Genomic DNA, 27,057 nt, shown 5'->3' on the forward strand with positions numbered 1-27,057 from the left:
GTGGTCCAGAAACAATTGGCCCTGTACCTAGAAACCAACCAGCTGCTGCACGATTCACAGTCCGGTTTTAGAACCGGATACAGCACCAAGACTGCATTGCTAGAGGTATCTGAGACAATTCGGGAGTCGGTGGACAGGGGCAAGGAGGCCATGCTGGTCCTCCTCGACCTGTCCACTGCATTCGATACGGTGTCTCATGACATACTTGTGACTCGGCTACAGCAGTTGGGGATTGGCGGCACTGCCCTGGCATGGATTAAATCCTTCCTCTCAGGGAGATCCCAAAGGGTACTTTTGCGTCCCTTCGAATCGGAGGACAAACCCCTTGTGTGCGGTGTGCCTCAGGGCTCCGCCTTAAGCCCTCTTTTGTTTAATGCATATTTGGGCCCACTTGCCAAGGTAGTTGAGTCATGGGGAGTCAGGGTGGTCTCATACGCTGATGATACTCAGCTTGTCTTTTCTTTTAGAGACCACTCTGACTCCCATTTCTCTAACTTTCGAAATTGCCTTGGCAACATCTGCACATGGATGGCTTCTAATCACTTGGCCCTAAATACAGATAAAACAGAGGTGCTCTTTTTTAGCCAGAAATCAGCTCCCCCTGCCACCTTGTGGTGGCCTACTATCTTGAACCCCCCTCCCAATCCAGTACAGTCAGCCCGCAATCTCGGCTTCCTTTTTGACAACACCATGTCCTGCAAAGCTCAGGTCAACAAAGTTACCGCGGCCTGCTTCGGCAAGCTGCGCATGATTAGGAAGATCTTTCCCTACCTCCCTCAGGCGTCCCGTAAAACGATTGTCCACGCTCTCATTACGGCACATCTGGACTACGCCAACAGCTTATATGCTGGTGCCCCCCTCTATCTCATAAACCGATTGCAAATCGTTCAGAATGCGGCAGCTAGGCTTATTGGAAACATCCCTACCCGCAATTCGGTTAAAGCATATCTGAACGACCTACATTGGCTACCCATCGCCCGACGCATTCAGTTTAAAATCCTGATCCTTGCCTTTCGGGCTATTAACGGAATTGGCCCGGCTTACCTGAGCAAAAGACTTAAATTATCCAGGTCAGAAAGACACCTGAGATCCAACAGCCTCCGCGTACTGACCGTTCCCAGATTTAGGCTCTCCCGGAGTGGCGGCAGAACGTTCGGCGTGACGGCGGCCAAGTACTGGAATGGCCTTCCTCTGGACCTTAGGTTCATTGAGTCAGAGCAAATTTTCCGACGCAAATTAAAAACCTGGCTGTTCACCAAACTCTGATCAGGCGAGCCCCTGCAGCTTCAGGTTTGGATGGTTTGTTCCTGGCAACCCCCCTCCTGTGATTAACTTGTACTTTCAGCGCCGGGACACCCCTGTCGGGGGTAGCTGCGCGCTTTATAAGCTTCTTAAATAAATAAATAAATAAAATCTATTATTAACCATTCCTAAGGGGGAGGGTGTCAAAAGAGTACGTCAGGCAGGGCAGCTTACAGCTACCCATCTAAACTGTGTACATTTACTTTTAGATCAGTAGTACAACTGTGGTCTGTTACAGCCCTCCTTCAACTTCACAAAATTGAGTGCAAAGGAGGCCTATCACGGATATCACCTTTTCCACTGTCCAGTCCCTAGGGCCTTACAAGGCTAATCACATAGGTAACTTACACTTCTAATTTACACATCAGTTTACTCTTAACCTTTTGAATAACTTTACTAATTTGAATTGTTCACACAATCCAAATATAACGGTACTCAAAAGTGTAGACATACACAGCTCTACCCTCTGAAACGGAGTGGAGCTAAATATACTAGATGTAAGTTACCACTGCCAAAAAGAAGCACCAGAAGTAAGTTCAGTCCCAGACATGCCCAGTAACTTGTACTTCAACACCCTCAAATAAGATAACAATGGCAGTTTGGACTTCAAATAAAAACCAATATGAAATTTAAATTATGTAAAATAGCTATAAATAGAATTTAGTGTTGGAAAATATATTTAAAAAATATGAATTAATTATATTTTCTTTCAATGGCTATTTATTGATATTTTCAGGCATTGACTGTGAGAAGTTGGCCTGATATATGATGTTCACTAGTTCTAGTGACCACCTTGTATCAGTCCAAACAACCCTTATGATGATTGGTTGTAAGTCAACCTTATAGACAAGCTATCCTAGGGGTAGCGTGGACAAAGCAGTCTTAGGCTAAACTCTGTAAAGGCATGTGAAGCAAGCTGTTTTACCATATACACTTTCCTTGAATACCAAATGAAAGAACACCACACAGATATATATTGAAAATATATATATATTTATTTACTACAAGTATCCCCTATACTCTTTATGAGCACAGAAGCAAATGCGTTAAAACAAAACAGTGTTTAAATATACAAAAGTTGCACAATATGGATAGGCCCTGGTGGCCACTCAAACCATATCCTAAAATAGTGGTATAAGAACCGCTATACGAACAGTGGTAAGGCCTAGGGCCTTCAGAATCACTGGGACTACAAGGAGCTAACAAGAGTTAGTGACCAGGAGGCCCACGGAGTGCGTGTGCAGTGTTAGAAGTTACACGCGGGCGCCCATAGACTTTCAATGGGTGCGTAAAAGTTACAAAGTTACTGCAAAGGGAGTCTTCCGGATGGACCAGAACCTAACAACTTGAAACCTAGACACTAGAGATGTTACTCTACACAGGAGCACCGGAGTGCCAGCGTTACCTCACCCACAGGAAGCGGGTGCATAGGTGTGAAAGTGCGTCGGGTTTCGTCGTGCAGTTCAATGGAGCCTGAAGATGATGATGCTGCAGGCGGCCAGTCGAGAAGAGTTCCGTTGGATCCAAGGGTGGATCTGAAGAAGTAAAGACCTGAAAGCAGAGGAGACAATGTTCAAAGTCACTAGCCAGTGACTACAGTGGAACCAGGAGGGAACCAGGCGATGTCGGGTGCCAACCGGTGAAGAAGTGAAGATTGTCTCTGCAGCCACGTGGACACGAAGAGGTCAGCGACGTCCAGGAGTCGATCACGAGCTGTCCAACGAAGGCTCTAGCTGATGGCGGTGTCTGCTTCTTGATTGGAGCAAACAGGCCTTGGCTAAGGCAAGCCACGCAGGAAACTATGCAAGCTTCTTACTCTGACCAGCAAGGTCAGAGAGGCTGCTCCTTTTTACAGGAACAAGGCCCAGTCTGGAGCAACCAGACCAGCGGTGTAGATTTCAGATTTCGTCGCCAAGATGGCCACTAGCCAACGGACCAGTGACCGGGATGACGCGTCGAGTGGCCCCACACAGATCTCGTGGATGCTGGGGGGCTGGTCTTCGGTGCAGATGCTGCTCGGTGGTGGGGCTTCTCAAACCCCAAAGCACAGCATTGAGGATGCCTCAGGGGTTGCGCAGTCAGCTCCTCGTGGATCTTCCAAGATGGCCGGTCCCACGTCTCTCGGTACCTCCACGGATCTCTTCTTTTCAGGGACTGTGGATCGGACTCTGAGATGTCTGGGAATCCTGGTCTTGTCGGGCTCTGGGCTCGGGCTCCGGCGGGAGGCGGCGGCAAAGCAGTCGAGTTGCTGGATGGTGCCTGTATTCACAGGGTGGTCACTCCTTGGCCACAAGGGAGATTCTCTTCAGTCTTCTGTGCAGCAGAACGTCGAAGTCCAGTTTATTTTCTTATTTCAAGTCGAGTTCAGGATGATCTGAAGTCTTAGGACACAGCTCCTACTCTTAAACCAAATCCAGGGGCCGGATCACCTGCTAGGCCCCTCCTCTGGGTGGGACCAGGAAGGGGGGTGGTTACACCCCCTTTCATTTGTCCAGTTTCTCGCCAGGACTGGGACTGGAAAGCCCCAGCTCCGGTTTGAACTGGCATATGCACAGGGACACCTTTTGTGCCCCAGGCATGTCTTATTCTATTCAGCCCTCCCTAACCCACTACACAAAATCCTGTCTGGGGTGGTGCAAGCACCTCCCCTGACAGGAAACCCTTTGTCCAGGCCTCTCAAGCTGGAAGGACTCCCAGCAGCAGGAGGTCCGACTTGTGTCTGTGGTGGCAGCATCCATTTTGTGATTCTGAGGCTCATGTTTAACTTTACCCAGGTTTCAGGTTAGGTACATGTTGTCTCCCTCTAGAAGGGTGGAATGCTACCCCCTTCACCAGAACTGGCGAGGGGGTAGTATTCCAAGTCGTATGACACCTTACTCGACATGTTTTGACAAAGCCAAACCAAAGATAGCATTTAACCGCGAGGTTCATAATGCACTTAAGAGTATATGGTATGGCAATATCATGAAACAGTTAAAGGACATTGTTCTGAAAGCTGCAGACAGGCTTAGCTCATGCCAGAGCACCATCTCACATGAAACCAAGCACTCTGCCTCCAGGATTGTCGAGGCCTGCCATAGGAGTGACTTATAGGTTACCATGTGTCCATATATGTTAGATATAGATATACTATATCTAAGTAAGAGGTGGTTACACCAACTTACCCCAGCTGAGTGATCAGCCAGTTGTGTCAAATATGGAGGCCAGGCCAGGGGTGGCACAATACATGCTGCAGCCCCTGGTAGGCCTTGGCTACACCTATGCCCTCGGTCCCTAGGGTACACTGTTACAGGGGCCTATAAGGTGGTCCAGTATCCAATTGTGTATGTACCTAAGGTACATGGAGTTCATTTTAAGGAGAGAGCAATTAGCCTGGGGCCCTGAATAGCAGGATCCCAGGCCAACTAAGTCTAAAACCAGCTAAACACTAGGCAAAAAGTTTGGGGGTAACCATAGTCCGATATCCACCTTCCTACATTGACAAATAACTACTTTCTTCGTCAAGGCCAATCTAGGAACCGATCCCTCACTGCACCCCGAAATAAAACTACTAAAAGTTCAGGATAACGTTTTTTAAAACAAGCACATTCAAATCAACACACTTTGTCTTGCTTAGAAAGTGAAAATCACCTGTTTTGTGATACTCAGGTAGGCCAGACTTCAGTTTAGATAGCTAATTTCGAGGATCTCTATGATCTCTGGCATCCCAGAGAAGGATCCTTCCTAGTTAGTCAACCAAAGAACACCATGGATTTTCATATTTTCTCCCCATATTGTAAAGCTCCAAAATAATTTTGCCAGCACCAACAAAGTATGCTTCTTATGCGCCCATTCATGTATCATCTGAATGGCCGTAGTTTTTCATTTGTGGGCAATCAGCTATTTCACAGCTAGTGTCATATTGGTGACCATTCCCTGATCGGAAATAGTGAGATTTTGTAGACCAATAGTAGGTCACAAATTCAGTAGGATTGCGGCAGGATCAGTTTGTATTAGAAATTCCAGCACCCCCTCACACGGTTTTGGTTTTCCTTCTAAAAAACCTTCAATCAGGGACCAAACCTTTTTATATACAACTAGCCTCCTTGTCTACATTTATTCCAACATAAATCTGATGTGTGGATACATCAATTTCATTAATGTAATGTGCCATAGTGTCATATGTTTAGAGATTAACTCTGTTGTGTACCCTCTTGCTTATGAGGATAAAGCTGCCCAACTTTTCTGCCATTGGCATGCTCAAATACCTTTGTGTAATATACGCTACCAGCATCGCGTATACAACCAACAAACACTGGGTCCCACGTCTATTAGAAACAAGTAAATACTCAATATTAAAGCATGTGGTAATTTTTAAGTGGAAAATAATGTTTCCCATTGCGTTATAAACAAACTTTATAAAGTAGTGTAACATTAATTTTTAATAAAATGTAATTAAATTACATGTAATTAATTCTATGCATCACTTGACTTTCTCACTCAGTATCAGAGGCATCTTACACATCCAGATCCAAAACAGCTTAATCTTGTGATATGGCAATTGAGTTTGTAGAGTTTGGCAATTTAACCTTTTCTGTGCTGATGGCGGAGCGGTTCCGTCATGGCCAACCCGACGCGCCTGCGCGCCGCTGATTTCGCCCCTGCTCTATTGTGCGGGCGGGGCCATGACGGAACCGCTGCGTCATGAGCACAGCTCAACCGAGGCTGGTGACGGAGCGGTTCCGTAGCACGTCAACAAGCTTTAGTTGGCCAAGCAGTATCTAGAACACTATTTCAAGCATCTGCATCTTCTCCTACCTAGCGACCGCTTTGGAGAGGGGCTGCTTTATAGCCTATGCAGAATATGTGTATCGTATCTACAGCCATGCATGCGAAGATGGAAAATGTTACTTAACCTGTAATTATCTATTTGTAGCATGTAGTGCTGCAGATTCACATGTGCCAACCCGCTTCATTGGAAGCCAGTGATGATCACAGATGTTTCCTATGTCTTTTTATTTAATCATTTTGTTACGCACAGCATTCTCGGTCTGCACACTCCACTCGACTTATACTCCTTGCCCACTGAGTGGAAAACGATCTGAGAAGGAGACTGTGTGCTGGTTAATTGAGATCAAGGGGTGTTGTGACTTGAAGTTCTTTGAGGAAAAAAAAAAGTTGCACATGGCTGGCCTCACATTAAATGTCAGGGGTATGCAGAACATGAAAATCTAAAGCATTACACAATACAAACAGATGGGTCAGTGGGTTAATCATGTTTTCCTTTTTGTGAAATCTGCACTACACAGCAAATTGAGCCATTTGCAGTAAATCCGTATTGAAGTGGTAAATGCTGAGGCCATAAAATTGCATAAAATATCTGACCCTCACCATTATCCATTGTTTTTATCAAACGCTTATTCATGAAAGCTAAACCTAAAATTGCAGTCATTGTCCATTGTTACCTGCAACTTTAAGAGAATTCTTTTTTGAAGAGAACTATCCCAAAATAAACATGTAATATAAAAAACACGTAGCAAGGAACAAGTGTAATACGATCCTATATTACCATCTTGGGGTTCTTTTGACGTGTACAAACCACGTCGTCTTCACCCTTGTGGTTTGTAACCCTTCAGTGGCAATATTCAGCCATATTACAAGGTAACCCATCGTTTATACTAAATAATAAATGACACAATGAATACTGGGTTCAAGGCATGAGTGCACTTCAGTCGGAGCCTGCTGCACACAGTAGGCTCTCTGGTCCAGCAGCCTCTGCAACTCTGGGGCATGGATGTAGGGTTTGGCCCCGAGTATGCTTTGCAACAAAATCCTTCAGGGCACGTCTGAAAGTTGGGCATAGTTGCCAATGGAGAGTCATCGCAAAGCATGGCTACAGGCCACTTCCTGTGACTGTGCCTGTCAATGGTTCTGGGCACCGTGTATGACAAAAACCACATGTGCACTCCTCATTCTCTCTCAAGGAGATAGTGGGGAACAAATATTTGAAGTGTTAACATTGAATCATATTTTGTTAATGTTTCAGAAGTTTTGAACAGCTTTAAAACTACTAGAAAATTATTATTGTCCTTTTTCGAACACGCCTGTATTTGGAGAAAACAAATTCAAAATATAATATAAATAAACATTTAAATGTCACATTTTAAAGAATCCATAATTACAAGATAATTTTTTGGGGATTCATCTACAGATTTAAATTCAGTAAATATAAAAATATTGTCACTGTATCTGCTAATGAAAACGGACGTTTAAGTGAATCTGCTTTCTTGATGGAGCAGCGATATTTGCCTCCATCGATCTGAGAGAGAGGCAGGAGGCACACCACCTACTTCTTCACATTCAGCCAGAGCACAAGAGCAGCAGCAACATGGCATACACTATGAGAACAGAGATGTCTAATGTAAGGAACTTGCTCCACCTGTCCATACCTTCAGCCTGGTGTGGAACTGGGTTGAGATATGCAAAATTAATGATCGCAAATTTCAGGAAGGAGGCCTAGCCAACAGTTCTTTTATTTAACAACCACTATGGCCCGGCATGTAATAACACTGCACTAGAGCGAAAGTAAAGAGTACTTGAGGCATGAGGAGAAAGACTTGTAAAAGGTGCTCTTGTTTGGAATCAATCATCAGCTTCCTCAGTTTTGGCAGGAGAAGGGTGAGAACCAATATCTGCACCTGTAAGAGTCAATATCCAGCAGAAAATATGCACAACTACAGTGTCCCAACATGGTGGGTTCTTGGAGTGGACGAAGGCCGTGCACAGTAGGTTCTTGGTTTGCACAGGGGCTAAAACATCTTTGGAAAACCAAACGATTTTCTCAAAATCTGTGTTAAGGAAATGTTATCATGATTCTTTACTTAAAAGAGAAAATATAGTTTGTTAAAATGCTTACTCATTTGCATGAAAACTACTGCTTATGACAGCATGGATGACTTAACAGATAATATCATATCGCTATTTACATCGATAACATCACTGAAGAAACTCAAGAACAGGAGCACCCATTTGAATTGGATAAACCTTTTCCCGTACTCTGCATATTTGGGTTCAGGGACCAATAACGACTTGGGTTTGGATTTGGGTTCAGTGACCAATAACGACACTGATTTTTTTAAAACTCTTTATTGACAATTTTTTTCACAGCTTATCACAGTTACATTTGTACAGGCTTGATTGGTAGTCAGGGAGTCCGGTAACATATTCTAATCCACAAGGCAGCGCCATAAAGGTAGCACGTCAGGGCAGTGTGGCATTATAGTGGCTCCTCGCGGGGACTTGTGATGGAGCGCGCTGACCATATAAAGCAGAGCTGTGTTCTGTCGAGTATGGGTCTCAAACCGCTGGTCAGGGATTGTGTGTACCTCTGTAGGAAAAAGGTATTGGGAGGGGTAGTAACTAAACAGCACAGTGTATGTAATGGGTGTGTTGGTAGAGTGAAAGTCGGGAGTGGGCACCCGGAGTGAGCAGTAAGGCTGCAGCTGTTAACAAGGTCCATTTCTCATTCATTTGGAGAAGTGGCAGTTTGGGTACAAGCCAGGAATATCTTGGAAACATTTAAAACCTTGAGCCGGGACGGGCAGTGTAGGCGGAGGGATTCTGAGTAATCCTATGTCAGCCCTTCATGGGGAGTGGTGGCTGGTTGGGGGGAGGAAGTGCGTATGTAGGCGTGCTTCATGTGTCAGTGGTGTGTCGGTCCCGGCTCTGCCTTCCCTCCCGGCCTGATCGCCCTCCACCTCTATCCAGCATGTATAGATGGGTTGGTTTCTTACAATGTCCCTGCCACAGGGGAAAGTAACTGCTGTAACAGAAAACATTGAAAACTGAAACTATGTTCAGGACCTGCAGCAACCAGCTATATGCTCAAACCATTGCCGGGCAAATACACCATATGTGAAGGGGATCGCATTTGCCAAATGGTGACCTAAGTGTGGAGAATTGGAAGATAGTGGTACCAGGGAAAGGGTGCAGGGAATCCTTGTTCATAACTGCCTTAGCACTGTGCTGTTCGCTGGTGACTCTCCCATTTGGGCTTTTGTATTAAAGTGTTGTGAAGGGTCATGCACAGGAGGGGAATAATGTCCATGGGGTCCACTCTCACCGACCAGAGCCGGATCCCCCCTCCAATCCCACAGCGTGGAAGCAACCGAGGCAGCGCTCAGAAAGCGGATGGTGGGGGGATACCTCAGAGCAGGTCGTTGGCGGTTTACAGAGTGACCTGCAGATCGGAGGCCTCATCCAAGTGGTCGGAAGAGCTGGAGGCACTGCCTTCCTCGCTGGTGGTAGAATTAGTGTCTGGGTTTAGTAGGGATGTGGGCCGGTTGAACACCATGGCACGGGCAGATTATTGCTCCCTCCATTGTTCCTGCTAAAAGGGCTTTCCAGGTTTTTCTGTGGTTGGACTTCATGGCGAATTCCTCATCCGCACCTCTGTCTGTTGTCATGCATGTGGTCACCACCGGAGGGCAGGTGCCACCATCTTTGTGTTGTTCAATCTAATCGCAGGCTGAAGATAGATTGATTAAAATAAGTAGGTTCAGTGGTCCCATATAACCTACAATTCAGTTGGGTACAACAGTGAGTATTGGAGGTCTCAAAGTCGTGCTTGACCCCAAGGAAGGATGAGTGCTGCTGCGTTACCATCACCCTATAGTTTGGGAGCACGTAGAGCTTGTTGTTTTTTAGTGCGAATGGGTCTGCTTATTGGGCGGCTTTCAGAATAGCATGTCTGTCCTTATAGTAGAGGAGCTGAGCCACAAAAGAGCCAGGTGACTGTCCGCAGGCAAGGACCCAGTGCTCTCGATCAGAGAGAAAAGTACGATGACCGGTCTCTTGCAGGGGTGAAGGCTGTCCTCCAGGAAGGCGATCATTGTGCTGGTGTCTTCCTTTCCCTCTGGGAGTCCCACCATGTGAATATTATTCAAGCAACCTCGCCCTTCACCATCTTCAGCTCGATTTTCAAGTCACTTTACGCTGTCAGCAAGATCTGGAGTGCGCATCCCGGGTCGTCCAGTTGGGGTGTAAAGTCCTTTATGGTGCGCTAAGTTTCTGCCACCCTGGAAGCCAGCTTCTGATGGTCGTTGTGAAAGAGGCTGAATTCTCTGAGGAGCTTCTTAATCTTTGTTTCTATGGAGGATCGTTATGTTTCTATTACTTTTAGAATGGTATCCAGTTTGTCCCGGGGCTGCAGGGGGTATGTAAGTGGTGTGTGATTAGACTTGTCTTCCCCAGGGGCTTGGAGGAAGGTGAAGGTGGCTGGGAGGGGCCGCATGTTGGTTTCTGGTGACCCATTGTAGAACAAGCATGGTGTGGTGGGGGTCCGCATCGGGGATTCCTGCTGCCTTCAGATTCATAGAAATGCTATGTATCTCCCGATATTCTCCTGGGACCCATGCTCTTCGGCGTTCCATCTGGGGTGGGAGTTCCCTGATCATCAGGTTGAGTTCTGCCCTGCTACTGGCAATCCATTGCTGCTGAAATAACTAATTATCCGCGGGTCTGGCAAGCTAAGAGAAGCTCAAAGAACATACAGTAAAAGCAAAAAGCTCCTATTCATAAAAGGGGTGAGTCCTTTGATAAGGACGGAATCCCATCACCCAGTGAAGTGGCATGGGTCCTCATCTGGGATCTCCTCTTGGTTGCAACACCTAGTGCAGCCAAGGGCTACAACCCCCTCACTGTGAGGGAGGAGCTCAGGGATGTTTTGATAGATACTAATCAGTTGTCGGATCTTCTAAAAGCCACCTGATGTGAAGCGTTGTAGTGTTTTTGAGTGATGGTTGCAGTGCATAAAGAAGAGAAGGTGATTTGTGATCTAAAATTGGCTACCGAGAGAAAATAGGAACTTTATTAATTGACTCTTGATGTCAAAATTAAAAAGCAGTGCATGTGCAATTTAAGAAATATTGGCCTCACTTATCCAGATAACCAGTCTACATGTTTCGGCCTTTGTGATCTGAATGTGATCGCGGCCTTCCTCAGGACCTAGTGGAGAGTAAGTGATAGTGATAATCATGAGACCACTTGGTAATGTTGATTCATGATTTTAAGTCACACTTTTTTTTTTCGCAGGTGACATCAACATAATGTGAACCATCGCAACTGAGACTGTTTTTGTAGGTTGTACTTGTATCTGAAAGAGACACGTTAGTGATAGATTCCTTACCTTAGAATATCCCCAGGCGTCAGACTGGATCCGGAAACTTTTGCGTAGCAATACCCCTGCGCGCCGGCAGGCGTCGTCTGCGGCTCCGCGTCCGTCGTCGGCGTCGTGAGCGCCGGGATGACGTCGTCGGAGTACTTAGACGGCGCCCATGCGCGCTGACGTCAGTTCTTCTTTTTTCCGCGCCAGCTAGCGCAGATCCGGAAGAAGCTCTACCCCCAGTCACTTTTTGACTGAAAATTTTTGATCCTTTTGATCTTCTCTTTAGTCGACTATCTCGACTATCGGTGCCAGGGATGCCCGGGTTCAAGCCTTGTTCGAAGTGCGGCAGACTCATGTCGGTCACGGACCCCCATCGCCGGTGCCTGAAGTGCTTAGGCCTCGACCACGACGATCGGTCCTGCTCCGACTGCCGGGCCCTGACGTCGAAGGCTAGGCGGGAGCGGTCCCGCAAGCGTCTCGAGCTGAGGCAGTCGGCCCCGCGCCGCTCCAGGTCCCGGTCCCACGGGAGGTCGAGGGACAGGTCGCGAGGTCGGAGTCATCGACGTTCCGGGAGTGGACACCGATCGTCTGGTTCCAAGTCCTCAGGTAAGAGGCATGAGAGGTCGGAGCGACACCATCGATCCTCCGACCCGCCCCGACGCTCGCACGATGCGGCCGGGGAGTTGGGCGACACTGCCCACGCGGCTCCGCGGGAGTCGCAAGCGTCGCCGCCTGCCCCACACCTTCGGGTCCCTGGGCACGGCGCGTCGCAGGAGTAGGTCGAGAGGTACCTCATGGCCATGAGGGCCCTCCCTCCTCAGTCGGTTCCCGTGGCGCCTTCGGGCCGATCGGTTCCGTCTGGAGGTCCTTCCGGGTCGGGCGCTTCGGCCCCGACGACGTCGGGTGCTTCGGCCCCGGCGCCGCACGACCTCGCTGGATCCGGCTCCGGATCCGGGACCTCGCCGGTCGACCTTACGACCTCGCCAGCGCCGTCCCTTCAGGTGTCGTCCCCGGCAGCCGATGTGGTTGCCGCCCCCAATGTTTCCTACGGTCCTACTCAGGAGTCGGAAGGGCGCCGCTGGGCGCCGATTCCGTCGGCCTTTGGAGACTTTTATCTCCACGAGGAGGCCCTGGCTGTTAATCCTGGTCTCCAGGAGCCAGGTGACGAGGAGCAATGGGAGGGGTCCGAGGACCCTCTGGCACGTGATTGCCAGCCGCAGCAGGACTGGACATATGAGCTTGGGGAGGCCAGTGGTATTGACACCTCGCCAGACACTGGATTTACGTCGCCCCCGACTGTGGCTTCGGAGGCGGGTTCTGCTTACAGCGTAGTGTTGACGAAGGCAGCTAAGGCCTTAAACCTTCAGCTCCCCATCACGGCCGTGAGGACTAATCTCCTCACCGAGGTCCTCAAACAGCAGTCAGGCTCCGCGGAGCCCCTCCTGCCGTTCAATGAGGCCTTGTGTGACGTTCTTCTGGGCACTTGGTCCAAGCCCGCCACAGGCCCCCCTGTGGACAGGAACGTGGCCAGACGCTACCGCCCGGCACCGGGTGACCCATGCTTTTTGTCCACCCATCCCACCCCGAGAGTCTGATCATCCAGGCCTCAAACTCCCAAACCGCCTTCCCGTCGGCCCCGCCCGACAGGGAATCCAAGAGATATGAACAGTTCAGGAAGAAGGTTTTCTCGTCTGTGAGCTTAGGGCTGCGGTCTGTGAACACCGCCTGTCTCTTGGGCCGCTACACCCACACCCTGTGGGACACGGTTGCGGAGGTGCTGCCTAGATGCCCGGAGGAGGTCCAGGCTAAACTCAGCCAAGCCCTGGCGGACGGCCGAGATGCAGCACGCTTTTCTATCCGGTGTGGGCTGGATACTACGGACTCACTGGGAAGGGCGATGGCAACGACGGTGGCGGTTCGACGCCACGCCTGGTTGAGGTCCGCCAACTTCTCGGCCGATGTCCAGGCCACCCTCCTGGACATGCCGTTTGATGGCCGTCGCCTCTTCGGCGACAAGGCAGACCATGCGCTGGAACGTTTCAAGGACTCTAGGGCCACGGCCAAGTCCTTGGGCCTTACGGCCCCACGCCAGCAATCGGGTGCCTTTCGCTCCTTTCGTGGCCACGGAAGGGGCGCCCCACCACGTACCGTCAGCCACGCGCTGCAGAATGTACAGCAACGCGGTGGCGGACGTGGGAACCGCCGTGGCGGTGGTCGGGGCCAGCGGCGAGGCCAGTCCACACCTCCCTCAGCAGCCCCTGCCTCAAAACCTTCCTAGTCCGAGTTTTCAGGCCCATGTGACGCCTGTGGGAGGCAGGGTTCGCCATCACCTCTCCCACTGGCATACAGTCACTTCGGACAGGTGGGTGCTGCAAATTGTCCGAAGGGGCTTCTCCCTCCCCTTCGAGTCATCCCCTCCATCCATGCCACCTCAATACCACCGTGTGTCGGGGGATCACTTGCAACTTCTGCAAGAGGAGGTTTCGGCCCTCTTGGCCAAGAGGGCCATCGAGCGCGTTCCTGGGCCAGAAGTAGGACGTGGTTGTTACTCCAACTACTTTCTGGTACCCAAGAAGGGCAAAGGGGGCCTACGCCCTATCTTGGATCTGCGGAACGTCAACGGCTTCCTCCGGACGGAGAAGTTCAAGATGCTCACTTTGGCTCAGGTCCTGGCTGCCCTGGACCCAGGAGACTGGATGGTAGCGTTGGACTTGCAGGACGCCTATTTCCACATCCCCGTCCTGCCGGCCCACCGGCGTTACCTGCGGTTCACGGTAGGTCAAGAGCACTTTCAGTTTACCGTGCTCCCCTTCGGCCTTACCAGCGCCCCACGGGTGTTCACGAAGGTGATGGCGGTGGTCGCAGCCCATCTGCGCAGGCAGGGGGTATCAGTCTTCCCCTACCTCGACGACTGGTTGTTGAAGGCGGGCTCGCCCCAGACAGTCGTCAGCCACCTCCAGACTACGGCCGACCTCCTGCACTTGCTGGGGTTCTCCATCAATGTGCCGAAGTCACACCTGTGTCCCTCTCAGAAGCTCCTCTTCATCGGAGCGGTTCTCGACTCGGCGCAGTTTCGGGTTTACCCACCCGAGCAGCGGGTTCGGGATATTCAGGCTCTGGTTCCCATCTTCCAGCCGTTATCCCGGGTCTCGGTCAGGTTGACGCTGAGGCTTCTGGGACTGATGGCCTCCTGCATCCTTCTGGTGCGTCACGCCAGGTGGCGGATGCGGGCTCTGCAGTGGGACCTGAAGTTTCAGTGGGCCCATCATCAGGGCAACCTGTCCGATCATGTCCTGATCTCGAAGGGCACTGCGAGACAACTGCAGTGGTGGCTCACGGACCGCGACTGGGTCAGTGGCAGACCCCTCTCCCTACCCCAACCGGAGCACGTAGTTGTGACGGACGCGTCCCTCCAGGGCTGGGGAGGCCACATGGGAGAGGCGGAGATCAGAGGCCTCTGGTCTCCGGCGGAGTCCCGGCTCCATATCAACCTTCTGGAGCTGCGGGCGATTCGTCTAGCACTGAAGGCATTCCTCCCCTCTGTCCGGGGGAGCGTAGTGCAAGTGTTCACCGACAACACCACCGCCATGTGGTACTGCAACAAGCAAGGCGGGGTGGGGTCGTGGACCCTCTGCCAGGAGGCTCTGCGCCTCTGGCAGTGGCTGGAACATCAGGGCGTGACCCTGGTGGTTCAACACCTGGCAGGCTCTCTGAATGCCAGGGCGGACGAACTCAGCCGCCGGTGCATGATGGATCACGAATGGCGTCTGAACTCGGACGTGGCGCAAGGTCTCTTTCGGCAGTGGGGAGTGCCTTGGTTAGATCTATTCGCCACAGAAGAGAACGCGCAATGTCTTCAGTTCTGCGCGTTGGAATTTCCAAGGCGGCACTCGCTCGGAGACGCTTTTCGTTGCGAGTGGAGCTGCGGTCTGTTGTACGCCTTTCCGCCTATACCACTTCTGCCCAGAGTGCTGAAGAAGATCAGGCGCGACCGGGCCCAGGTCATCCTTGTGGCTCCGGACTGGGCACGAAGATACTGGTATCCCGAGCTACTCAGCATGTCAGTCGATCCCCCGATTCGTCTGCCTCTTCGGGAGGACCTTCTGTCGCAGCAGCAGGCGACGGTCCTGCACCCGAACCTGTCCAGTCTCCACCTACAAGCTTGGAGATTAAGCGGCGGCAGTTGAGGCCATTTGACTTGCCTCCTGAAGTCTGTGATATCATTCTGGCAGCCAGGCGTCCCTCCACAAAGTCGGTATACGCCTGCCGGTGGAACAGATTTGTGGCATGGTGCACAGCAAAGGCTGTGGATCCTCTCTCGGCACCCCTTTCAGAAGTGCTGCTCTTTCTTCTTTCCCTTGCCCAGCAGGGCTCTGCTCTGGGCACTCTTAAAGGGTACCTTTCTGCTCTATCAGCCTTCTTGAGGCTACCAGATCAGCCTTCTTTATTCAAGTCCCCTATTGTAAATAGATTTCTGAAGGGCATCACGCACATGTTCCCTCCTGTTCCCTTCGTGATGCCCCAGTGGGACTTGAATCTTGTTCTCACTTATCTGATGTGTGCTCCCTTTGAGCCACTGCATAACTGTCCTCTTCGTCTCCTTACTCTGAAGACTGCCTTCCTGGTTGCCATCACCTCTGCCAGGAGAGTGAGTGAGCTCCAGGCTCTTTCTTCTTCTCCACCTTTCCTGTCTGTTCATCCTGACAAGGTGGTGTTACGTACACGACCTTCCTTTCTGCCCAAGGTTGTCACGGCCTTCCACATCGGGCAGTCCATTACCTTGCCCACTTTCTTTCCGCCTCCGCATCCCTCGAAGGAGGAAGAGAGGCTCCACCGTCTGGATCCAAAACGTGCGCTCTCCTACTACCTAGATCGCACACGCCAATTCCGGGTGGATGACCAACTCTTTGTTGGTTACGTGGGCGCAAAGAAGGGTAAGGCTGTGCACAAGAGGACCATCTCTAGGTGGATCATCTTGTGTATCCAAGCATGTTACTCCATGGCAAGGAAGGAGCCCCCGGCTGGATTGCGGGCTCACTCCACTCGGGCCACGGCAACGACAACTGCCCTGGGCCGCGGTGTCCCACTGCAGGACATTTGCCAGGCAGCTACGTGGGCCTCGCTGCACAAGTTCGCAAGACACTACTGCCTGGACAGTCAAGTCCGGAGGGATGGCTTCTTTGGCCGTTCCGTCCTCCAGGACTTTCTGGTGTGATATTGGTTCGCAGACCCACCACCGGGGTTGGTATTGCTGGGGTATCTATTCTAAGGTAAGGAATCTATCACTAAAGTGTCTCTTTCAGATGCACAAGTTACTACTTGTGTAACGATATATCTGTAAGAGACATTAGTTAGTGATAGATTCCCACCCATCCTCCCCGTTCTGCGAACCGATATCTAGGGTTAAGGTCATCCCCTTTCAGGGCCCTAGTTTCATGGCACCAGTGTTGGTTCTATCATGGCTCTGCGTATCTGGCGCGGAAAAGCTGTGTGTCAGAACTGACGTCAGCGCGCATGGGCGCCGTCTAAGTACTCCGACGACGTCATCCAGGCGCTCACGACGCCGACGACGGACGCGGAGCCGCAGACGACGCCTGCCGGCGCGCAGGGGTATTGCTACGCAAAAAGTTTCCGGATCCAGTCTGACGCCTGGGGATATTCTAAGGTAAGGAATCTATCACTAACTAATGTCTCTTACAGATATATCGTTACACAAGTAGTAACTTGTGCTTCAATCGCATTACCAAGTGCTCTCATGATTATCACTTTCACTTTCTCTCCTCAACGTGCAGTAGTATAGAACATCTAGGTCCTGAGGAAGGCCGCAATCACATTCAGATCACAATGGCCGAAACATGTAGACCTGATATCTGGACAAGTGCAGCCAATATTTCCTAAACTGCACTCTTTTTTAATCTTTACACCAAGAGTTAATTAATAAAGTACCCTTTTCCTCTTGGTAGCCAATATTAGATCACATATCATCCTCTCTTCTTTATGCTCTGTGCCCATCACTCAAAAACAATACACCGCTTCACATCAGGTGGATTTTAGAAGATCCGACAACTGATTAGTATCTATCGAAACATCCCTGAGCTCCTCCCTCACAGTGAGGGGGGTTATAGCCCTTAGCTGAAGTAGGTCTTGTAACCAAGAGGAGCTCCCAGATGATGAAGAATGCCACTTCGATGGGTGATGGAATTACGTCACTATAAAAGGACTCCCCCATGTATGAATAGGAGCTTTTTGCTTGTACTGTATGTATTTATTGAAGAGTTTTATATAGCACTAGCCAGACCCGACAGTATTGGAGCGCTTTACAGCATGGGTAAAAACACACAGTTTGGCAGTCGTATACATATTGATTCGTGGCGCTTTGGAAGTCTCGGCTCACTGAACAGCATTGCAGGAAAGGAAGACACAGAAAATCACAATATTGAGCACATAGACTCGAGCCGGGCCACCTTTACGGAGGTGGAAAAAGAGGGAGGGTTCAGGATGGGGGTGAGGTAGACGTCTTAGTGACAAGTGCCTGTGTCCTGTAATGTGCAAGCTTTAGCATTTCAGCAGCGGCTTCCATCTGGGAGAGAACGGTTGAGGAAGAAGTCTTTGAGTTGCCTTTTGAATTGTGTAAAGGAGGGGGTAGTCCTGATGTGCACTGGGATTGAGTTCCAGATTTTGGGCACATTTCCAGAGAAGGATTGAGAAGTGTTTTTTTGTTTGCGTATTTTCGGCAGGATTAGGAGTAGACTGTTGGAACTTCTGAGGCTCCTTGTCTGACCGGCCTTCTTGAGTTTGGCGGCCAGGTAGGCGGGTTTCTGTGTGTGCAGGGCTTTGTGGGTGAGGCAAGCCATTCTGAAATTGGCATTCATTTCATTTGGGAGCCATTTTAGCTCTCTGAGTGCTTGCGATTTGATCATACTTCTTTACTCCGGTGACCATTCTAGCTGCTGCATTGAGAGTTTATCTGAGAGGTGATAAGTGGAATTTTGCTGTACCTGTGAGGGAAGCATTCCCGTAGTCTAGTCTGGACAGCACCAGGGATTGAGTAGCTTGTTTAAGGTCGTTGGCAGGATGAAGGGTTTTATTTTGCGGAGTTGTTTCAGGTTAAGAAATTAGCTCTTTTTGCATTGATCTTGATGTGTAGTTTTGGGTATAAGGTGAGTCTCAGCGATTTTACGGAATCCGCCAGGGTGAGATTGCTGTTTAGAGCATCAATTGCTTTTAGCCATTCTACGATTTGGGGGTTCTCCTGTTTGTTGGAGATGAGGAGGATTTCTGTTTTGTCTTTGAGTTTCAGGTGGATTAGTGATAGCCAGTGTTGGACTTCTCTTGGAGTGTCGTTGAGTCTATGAATGTCACCAATGGAGGAGGTTTGAAGGTAAATATGGGTGTCGTCAGCATGGAGGTGGAAGGGGATATTTGTCTCTGAGTATGGTGGTAAGGGGTTCCATGTAGATGTTGAACAGTTGGGGGCCCGGGAGAACTGATCCTTGAGGGACACCCCTGCTGACGGGGTGTAGATCTGATGAGAAGTTTCTGATCTTTATTCTTTGGTTGCGGTTCTGGAGAAAGGAGGAGAACCACTTTAGGACCACCTCTTCTGCACCTACCCTTTCTTGAAGTACCTTGATGAGTAGGTTGTGGTCCACTGTGTCGAATGCAGCCGATAAGTCCAGGAGTATGAGTAGGGAGCATTGGCCTGCATCAATTGATTTGTGTAAATCGTCAATGACATTGAGGATCGCTGTCTCTGTGCTACTGCCTTTTCTGAAACCTGATTGGTGGGTGTCTAAGAGGTTGGTGCTATGTGTTGAGACAGTTGGAGGAGAACACACCTTTCCAGGATTTAGCTAGGAGATCATTAGTGTCTAAGCCTGTTTTTTTCAGTAATGGTGTGTCTTGGCCGACTTTGAGGCAGTCCGGTATGATTCCGGTTCTAAGGGAGCTGTTCATGATCTTGGTCCAGAGCGGGGCTAGTGAAAGATTGAGCTTTTTGGCCAGCTGGGCCGGTACAGGATCCGAGGCGTGTGAAGAGGGTTTGGAGGTGGAGATAATTTCGACTATCTCTGCTTCAGAATTGGGGTTGAAGGCTTTCCAGTGTTTAGGGGGTAGCTTGGGTGTGATTGCTTCTGTTCCTTGGGACGCACTCCTGTAAGGGGGACTTCGATTGTCATCTAGAGAGAGCTCAATCTTGGTGATTTTGTCATTGAAGAAGTTGGCGAAGTTCTCACACAGGTCTTTGGAGGCCAGAACTGAGGATGCAGGGGTTTTGGAAGTTTGTTGCCGAATGAGGTTGAAGAGTTCCTTAGGCCTATTTTTTGCGTTGTCTAAAGCATTGCAAAAGTAAAAAGTCTTTTCATTCTTGATATGTTTTTTGTACTTCCTGCGTATTGCTTTGAGTTGGTCTCAGAGGATTGTGGACAGGTTGTTCCGCAACTCTTAGTTGTCTTCTTTCAGAGTTTATGTCTGTGTTAAACTAAGATCCAGATGGAATGTTTCTGACTCTTTTTTGTTTCAATGGCACTATTTCGTCAAGAATGACAGTCATAGTTTTGTTGTAGTGAGAGGTGAGTTCTATTGTGGTGAGATCCTCAGTGAGGGATGGGAAGGAGAGAGCTAATCCTTTCCTCCAAGTCAGCCGGGGGAATCTGAGTTCGGTTTCTCACCCTGTGAGGGGGGTCCTGCATAGGGGGCTGGCCTAGGAGCACTTGGTTGATGTTGAATAAGATGATGTGGTGGTCGGACCAGTCAATGGGCAGGATGTGGTCGATCCTGACTGAGTCTGGTTGGGCAATAATGGGATCCAGGATTGATCCTCCATTGTGGGTTTCTTCTGCGCAGTGTTGGGTAAGGTTATTGTTGTGTAGGAGCTCGTTCAGGGTTTGGATCAGTAAGTTGTTTTCCTTATTCCGGTGAAGGTTGAGGTTACCTAGGAATAAGTTGTTGGCGTCACGGAATGAACAGTGAGTTATCGGGTCGGACAAGTGTTCTCCGAATGCAGAGGTGTAGCCAGGCGGATAGTAGAGGAGGTGACAGAGTAGTGGTTTGTTGTCGATCGTGTTGATGTTGCCGGTTAGACAGTCAAAGGTGTTGTAGATGAAGGTGTCAGTTTCAGTCACGGAGATGTTGTTCTTTTGTATGATTGCTAGACCCCTTCCTCGCTGGTCTTTTCTGTCTTTGTTGATGATTGCAAAGCCTGGGGGTACAAGCATGTCGATAATTGGGGAGAAGCACTCATTTAGCCATGTCTCAGTGATGAATGTGATGTCCATATCATGAGTAGGGGTGGTTTCTGCCAGCTCTGTTGCATGTTTGGTGGCTGATCTGCAGTTTGAGCATGCAATTGGTGGACGTCCTCCCGGTTTTGTTTCTTAATTAGAGGGGCCCTGGGTATGTTAGTGAGGTCTGGGTGGAGAATGGTCTCTCCTAAATCCTGTGATGACCTGGATCTTGGCTTATGGGGCGATAGAGGAGGGAGTGTTGTACGAGGACAAGCTCCATCGCTTCGCTCGTGGACATTGCAGCTCCTGTTCTTTTGGGTCTCTGTGTCTGGTTTAGGAGAGGGCTCGCTACCCCGCTGCCTGAACTAAAAATGGCGGCCTTCAACCCCCATTAAGCCTCCTTAATAGCCGAGGAATACCCGTCACATTAGTCCCATCTGCCTTCACCCACAGCCTCTCACTGAATACTGGCAAGCAGCAGACGCCCAGCAGTCCCAGGCGCAACGCGAAATAGACCGACAGTAATCACGGAGGAATCATTGCCTGACCCTAAAATGGCGGCATCCTACCCACAACAACCAGCAAGCAGCCACGGTGAGTACCCGAGTCAATAATTGAGGAAGGGTCGACTCACTTGGCCATTAGCTCGTGAAATAGTCTTCACTAGAAGCGCCGTCCCAGGAAAAGAAAAACAGGTCTTGTGACTTTGTTGCCTGACCCTAAGATGGCGGCTTTCAAGCCACGCTTACTCATTTATTAACACCGACCAATCTCCTCCACTTCTATCATCACCTCCATTGCCCACTGTGTCTCTGCGAACCTGGCAACAACTACGCACAGAGACGCGACACAGCACTCTTCATTCTGCCACACCACGTATGCCTGTGCCCAGGATGGCGACCTCCGCTCAGCCTTAATGAAATGAAATGAAAATAAATTTGTTAAGCGCGGTTGCTGCCCACGGGCGTCCAAGCGCTGAGTTGAAGCAGAGATGTGACGGAGCAGAGGAGTTAGAACTCGGAGGATTTGGCAAACAGTAGTGTTTTCAGCTTTTTTCGGAATGAGAGCAGATCTGGGTTGGACCGAAGTGAGAGGGAGAGAGCATTCCAAAGCTTAACGGTGTTCAAAGAGAACAGCCTACCCCCGGTCCTGGCTCTCTTCACTCTAGGAACAACTGCCAAGAAAGCCTCCATGGACCGGAGGTTCCTGTTTGGGTGGTAGGGGATGACAAGGTTGTTATTGATTGCTGGGCCCGTCTTCCAGAAGGCCCGATGTGCGATGCACAGCGCCTTAAATGCCACTCTCTGCCTCACTGGCAGCCAGTGCAGACTTTTCAGTCCAGGTCTGGCTGACTGGGTTCGCGGAATCTGCAGCAGGGTACGTGCTGCGCAGTTTTGTACCACATGCACATTAATCTCCATCTATTGGATAAAGCTCCGAGCTCCCTCCTGATTATCGCAACAACCTCATTCCAAAGCAACTCCCCCAGGCTCCCCAGATCAACCATATTGCCACGCTGCCTCAGTGTTAGAAGGCACAGAGGTTGTAGACACAACTGCTAGTACCAGACGCCAGCGCGATGCCTGGCCTCAAGATCACTGCCTTTGATTACCCACTACTCCTAGCTTGCGGACAGGCTCCTCACTCTCATCAATGAACCGCTACACTCTTATCCCTTAATATCATCCCCAGGCTCCCCAGAAAAATCCTACAGTTGAACGAGCCTCAGCAACAGAGGCTCGAATAATGCATACCTGATTCCGCCGCATGACATTAGCATGATGCCTATGCCTAAGACAGCGGCTTCGCCCTACCTTTATCTCCTGTCTATCGGTTATAGCACAGGTACAAAACACAGTCCTCGTAACTGAATCGCAATAAACCAATATACTCAACTGCATCCCTAGGCTCCCTAGCATTTCCACTACAGATGAACCAGCCCCACCGAATGCTGAACACAATCTTTCAGCTCAGAAAAGAAAAGCTAGTCTTGATAAAAGCCCAACTGGAGGAGTAGAGCTCCAAGGAGCTACCCCTCTCTAACCAGAAAACATGCCATTTACTACACCAACCTCTCTCAGCCCCTCTTCACTTAACTACCTAAAACCCCTTCTCCATCATTCCCCCCCCTAACCTCTCCCCTAAAGCGAAAAGAAACTTAAAACAGAAACTGATCAGACATTCCACTGCTCCTCCAAAGGCCAGCTGAAAATGGATCTCATTTTCCGCATGGACAGACCGGAAAACAGGAACTCCATTCTCAGGTTCCATTTCCACATAGCCAAAACAACAAACACCCCCCACAGCTACAAACTGACATTCTCAACCCCTAACCACCCTTTGCGCATCAGCAACTCCTCTGCAACCATCTACTCCAATGCCACAGTCATGATCCAAGCCAACAACGTCAACCTAGGGGCATTTGACTCCCTCTTCCACTCGCTACGCAACACCCACTCTCATGCTAGTCACCCTTGCCTGACCAACTCCCTTTCCCTTTGACAGATCGATGCACCACAAGATACTGCAAACCTATCCCACCCCCGATTCCAATAACGACAACATCCCCCCACCCCCGGGAACAAACCCCCACGCCACCCCTCTTTCCCCCCGCTCTAAACACTCACAGTACATACCCTCCCTTCAATACAAACCAGTGGTACGACTCAACTGAGGCTCTCCAACCCCAGGCTGACCGTTGCCTCCCCACTTCCCCCTCACAATACCCCCCTCAACCAACAACTGGCGACCCTAAACCTATCAATGACTCCTAGCGCACTCTCTCTACCCACACACAAGAGAACGCCAGCATCACAACGTAATTCTTATCTCCCCTTGCCCATGACCACCCACAGTGGCAACACTGACATCGTCCGACTCCAAAACCGAGCGCAACACAGACAAGCTCTCCTCTTCCAGAACTCCCTACCCCCGCCTCTGGGAAGACAATGCAGCGTCTCGCTCTACTAGAAAGCCAACTAGAGACTTTAATCCTGGGCCTTAACAAAATCTTACTGAACCTCAACACCCAGCGTATGCCCTCACCCGACCCACACTATTTCCAGCACTAAACATCAAAGTCCCTACAGGCTCTTTGAGCTTCTCTTAGCTTGCCAAACCCACGGATAATTGTTATTTCATTATAGTTGTCCTGGGGAATTTATCCGCTCTGGTCTCTAAAAGTTTCCCTTAGACCCTCAACCCTCGGTTTAGTATATTTTAATCCTTTGGTTCTCTCTGTTCCGTTGAAGGTGGGCCCTCCACTGATCCCACATATGCTGCGAAACCTTTGGCCCTGCGTTGAAGAGGGGGATGCCTCTCTCGCAGTCTCAGCAGTAGCCACCCTGCCTCCCTTCTTCCCCCTTATTTGTGGGCCCTGTGGAGGCCCAGCTCAGTGTTGTAGGTCTCTTTCATTCTCCCGAGCCCTGATGCCAGGTCCCAAGGGAGCACAACATGCCCAGTCCAAGACATGCTCCTAGACAGTGGGCCTCAGCAGTCCTTCTCCACACCCCTCAAGGTTTCCGACTCACCCGTGATCCTCTCTCTCAGTGCGGTCTCCCCCGAGCTCGGGTAGGGCTCTCAAACCTGCGAGAGGTATGGCGAACAAGTGTTGTCCCGGGCCCTCCAGGCCTGTGTACCCACCACACCCAGGGGATCGTTCTCGCTCTCACTTTGGCTTCAGCAAGAGCTTGAGCCTGTTGCTTTCGCAGTCCCCTGCCGCCTGCGAGAGCATTCGCCACCTTGAAGGGGTGAGTCTGTTGGGCCCCTCTTCTCCAACAAGTACACAGGGCCCTGTCAAACTATAGGGCCTTTGGTGCAGTCATCTGCTTCGCCACAGGCCAGGCAGATCCTGTTCTAGGGCCCATCGGCAGGCAGTGCAAGTTCAGATTCCCTTGTTGGCAACCGCGTCAGGGCTCCTCCTCAGAGCAGGGATGGACGCTGGAGTTGCACGTCACCGGCCCCCAACTCACAATCACCTGTCCATCATTAGCCGCGGCTGCGGTGCTGTCCTAGGCCAGTTGGGCTCGCACCGATGTTGTGTTTGGTGTCTCATTCTTTTTTTCGGCTGCAGCGGAAGCTGAGTCTGCTGGCACTGCTTTTCCCTACCACTGACAGGGACATTTCTGCAAAAAAACACAGGGTAAATGTGGATTCTCCTGTTCCGCACTGTGTGAGCTCCCATAGCTTTGGTCAACCATCTTGAGCGACAAAGCCACACCTCCACTAACACCTACACCCATAAAGGTGCTGAGGACAGACAAATTCTGCTGAGACTAGCGCGCTTTGGGCCCAGAGTCAAGACTTGAGACTGTGCTGAGCGGTTAATTTATTCATGTACAAGAAGCTTTGGCTGTTGTTCCAAGTTATTTTACTCCGTGCCTATACCCCAAGAGCTTAGTGGGCACAGACATCTATGCCTAGAATGTTTTGAGAGCATCACTCCATCTTGTAGGGCATTCTGAACATTACTGCCTTTAGTGCTTAATGTGCACTATTTGGGAGCACCAGTCTTCGGGCACACCCTTTATTTAAGTCCTTAACCCAAGAGTCTCACTTGCAAACCATTTAGCTGTGTCCAATGGGCTGCAGCACTTATCCACCAGTAAGCACCTCTTTCCTTGATATAAGTGTGCATAGACTTTAGAAGCCAGTTGTCTATAGGTGCAATGCAAAAGTAACCAAAGACTGTGCACAGTATGGTCTATGTGCTGAACCTGATCTTTGAAATGATCCAGTTAAATACTCCTTCTCTTCCCACTCACTTATCTCTTACTTTGCCTTTGTTGGAAGGCTTTAAGCATACAACCAGGTCTTGCTCTTGCCCCATGTACCACTCTGTCATTTGATGCCAATTGTGATTTGTGATGTCATTATCATTGATGTCATTTGTGATTATATTTTATTAATGGTGTTGTGGTTACGTTCCAGACATCTGTGAGATACTTAACCATATCTTCTTCCATGCACTGCTCCAGCCTTATAGTTGATTTGAGGGCATTGCATATCCCATCATTGACATGTCTAGGTATTTCACTTCACCAGTGAATAACTTCTGGCCATTATTTTCTCCACAGTATCCATTGGCTCGGTCACGGTCCCAACCCTGGGAGTATACGAAATGCTGATTGGGCCTGTAAAATTACAAGTAAAGTCTGGTGACATTACAAAAGAATCTACAGATGTCATTGTAAACTCATCAAATCAAACATTTAATCTCAAACAAGGTACTGTACTTATGTTTTACTTAGTACCTCCCCAATATGTGAGCTGTTACACTTAAATGTACTAGAAGGAAATCTATGCAGCAGCCTTGTATTACTTTACTGTTGCAGTTTTTATTCACATGATTGAGTTAGCCTGAATGTGTATCTTATGAACGAAACAGGATATAACCCTAGAAAATGTAACATTGATTGCAATAAATAATACTCCATCTTATGTGACAGACATTTTTATTTTCCTCAAAGGGTATGTTGATGATCTTGCTCTTCAATCATGATACCTGTGTGTGTATACTGTAATCTATGTGTAATGCAGACATTTAAAGAGCTAATTACACTTTGTAAAATGTTCTAAACAACTGTAAACCTTTTCTCACTCCCTCCTCAATTCCAGTTGCATTTAGATGTTTTATATTAGAGATACATGTACTCTATTGAGCAGTATGACTAGGAATGTTTTTTATTTTTTCAAAATTTCAATTGTGGGTGTAGATAACCAGCATTTGTTTGAATGGCTCTGTGATGCCAGCAGTAGGTCATACAGCACCACCACCTTGAGAATATTTTTTTAATTGACTTCACAGTAAATATGACCTCGAAAAAAACAAGAAGTTGAAGTTTTACACAGTACAAGCGTTTTACAATTCTGCATAAATACAGGGGCCCACCCCTCTCCCTTGCCCACCCCCCAAGCAGCTTCATATAGCGTGGGAAAGTCCGCCTGTGCAGCAAGTGTGTTGGGCAAAGGCTCCTGCCAAGTTCTCCAACCAGAAACTCATTTGGATAAAGAAACCAAAACCCAACAGTCCCCTCCCTTCCCCTCCCCACTCCCCCCTCCCGGAACCGGTGTGTCTGAGATATTCCAATTGTGGACATGGCACATTGGGAGTTAGATACACCTAGTCCCCAGTAGTATCCTCCGAAGGTGAAGAGTCTGTAAGTCGCAGGAGGCGAAGATATTTTGGGCATGTGACTTCATTGAAGTCTGTCGCCAAAATTGCGATCATCAGCTGGCAAGAAGTAGCAAAAGAAGACAGGGATTCGGTGAGGGAAGCCTGAATATGCTCCATGTCCGCTATATACCACAATCTATGGAGCCACCCTGTATTAGTCGGTCTGGTCTGTATGCCCCAGAGCGACAAAATATGCTGCACTGCTGCCCCCA

General features: G+C 49.5%; 1 protein-coding gene across 1 annotated transcript in view; it reads left to right on the forward strand.

The window, feature by feature from the left end:
* Window positions 1-27,057, forward strand: part of LOC147732881 (protein mono-ADP-ribosyltransferase PARP14-like) — a 1,341,877-nt gene that overhangs the window by 478,642 nt on the left and 836,178 nt on the right. The window contains exon 11 of the mRNA XM_086957426.1: window positions 25,746-25,895. Within this exon, the coding sequence (XP_086813552.1) occupies window positions 25,746-25,895 (150 nt within the window). The remainder of the gene's footprint in view (window positions 1-25,745; window positions 25,896-27,057) is intronic.

Source organism: Lissotriton vulgaris, chromosome 2_1 (assembly GCF_964263255.1).
Source record: "Lissotriton vulgaris chromosome 2_1, aLisVul1.2, whole genome shotgun sequence".
In the NCBI taxonomy this organism is placed as follows: Eukaryota; Metazoa; Chordata; class Amphibia; order Caudata; family Salamandridae; genus Lissotriton; species Lissotriton vulgaris.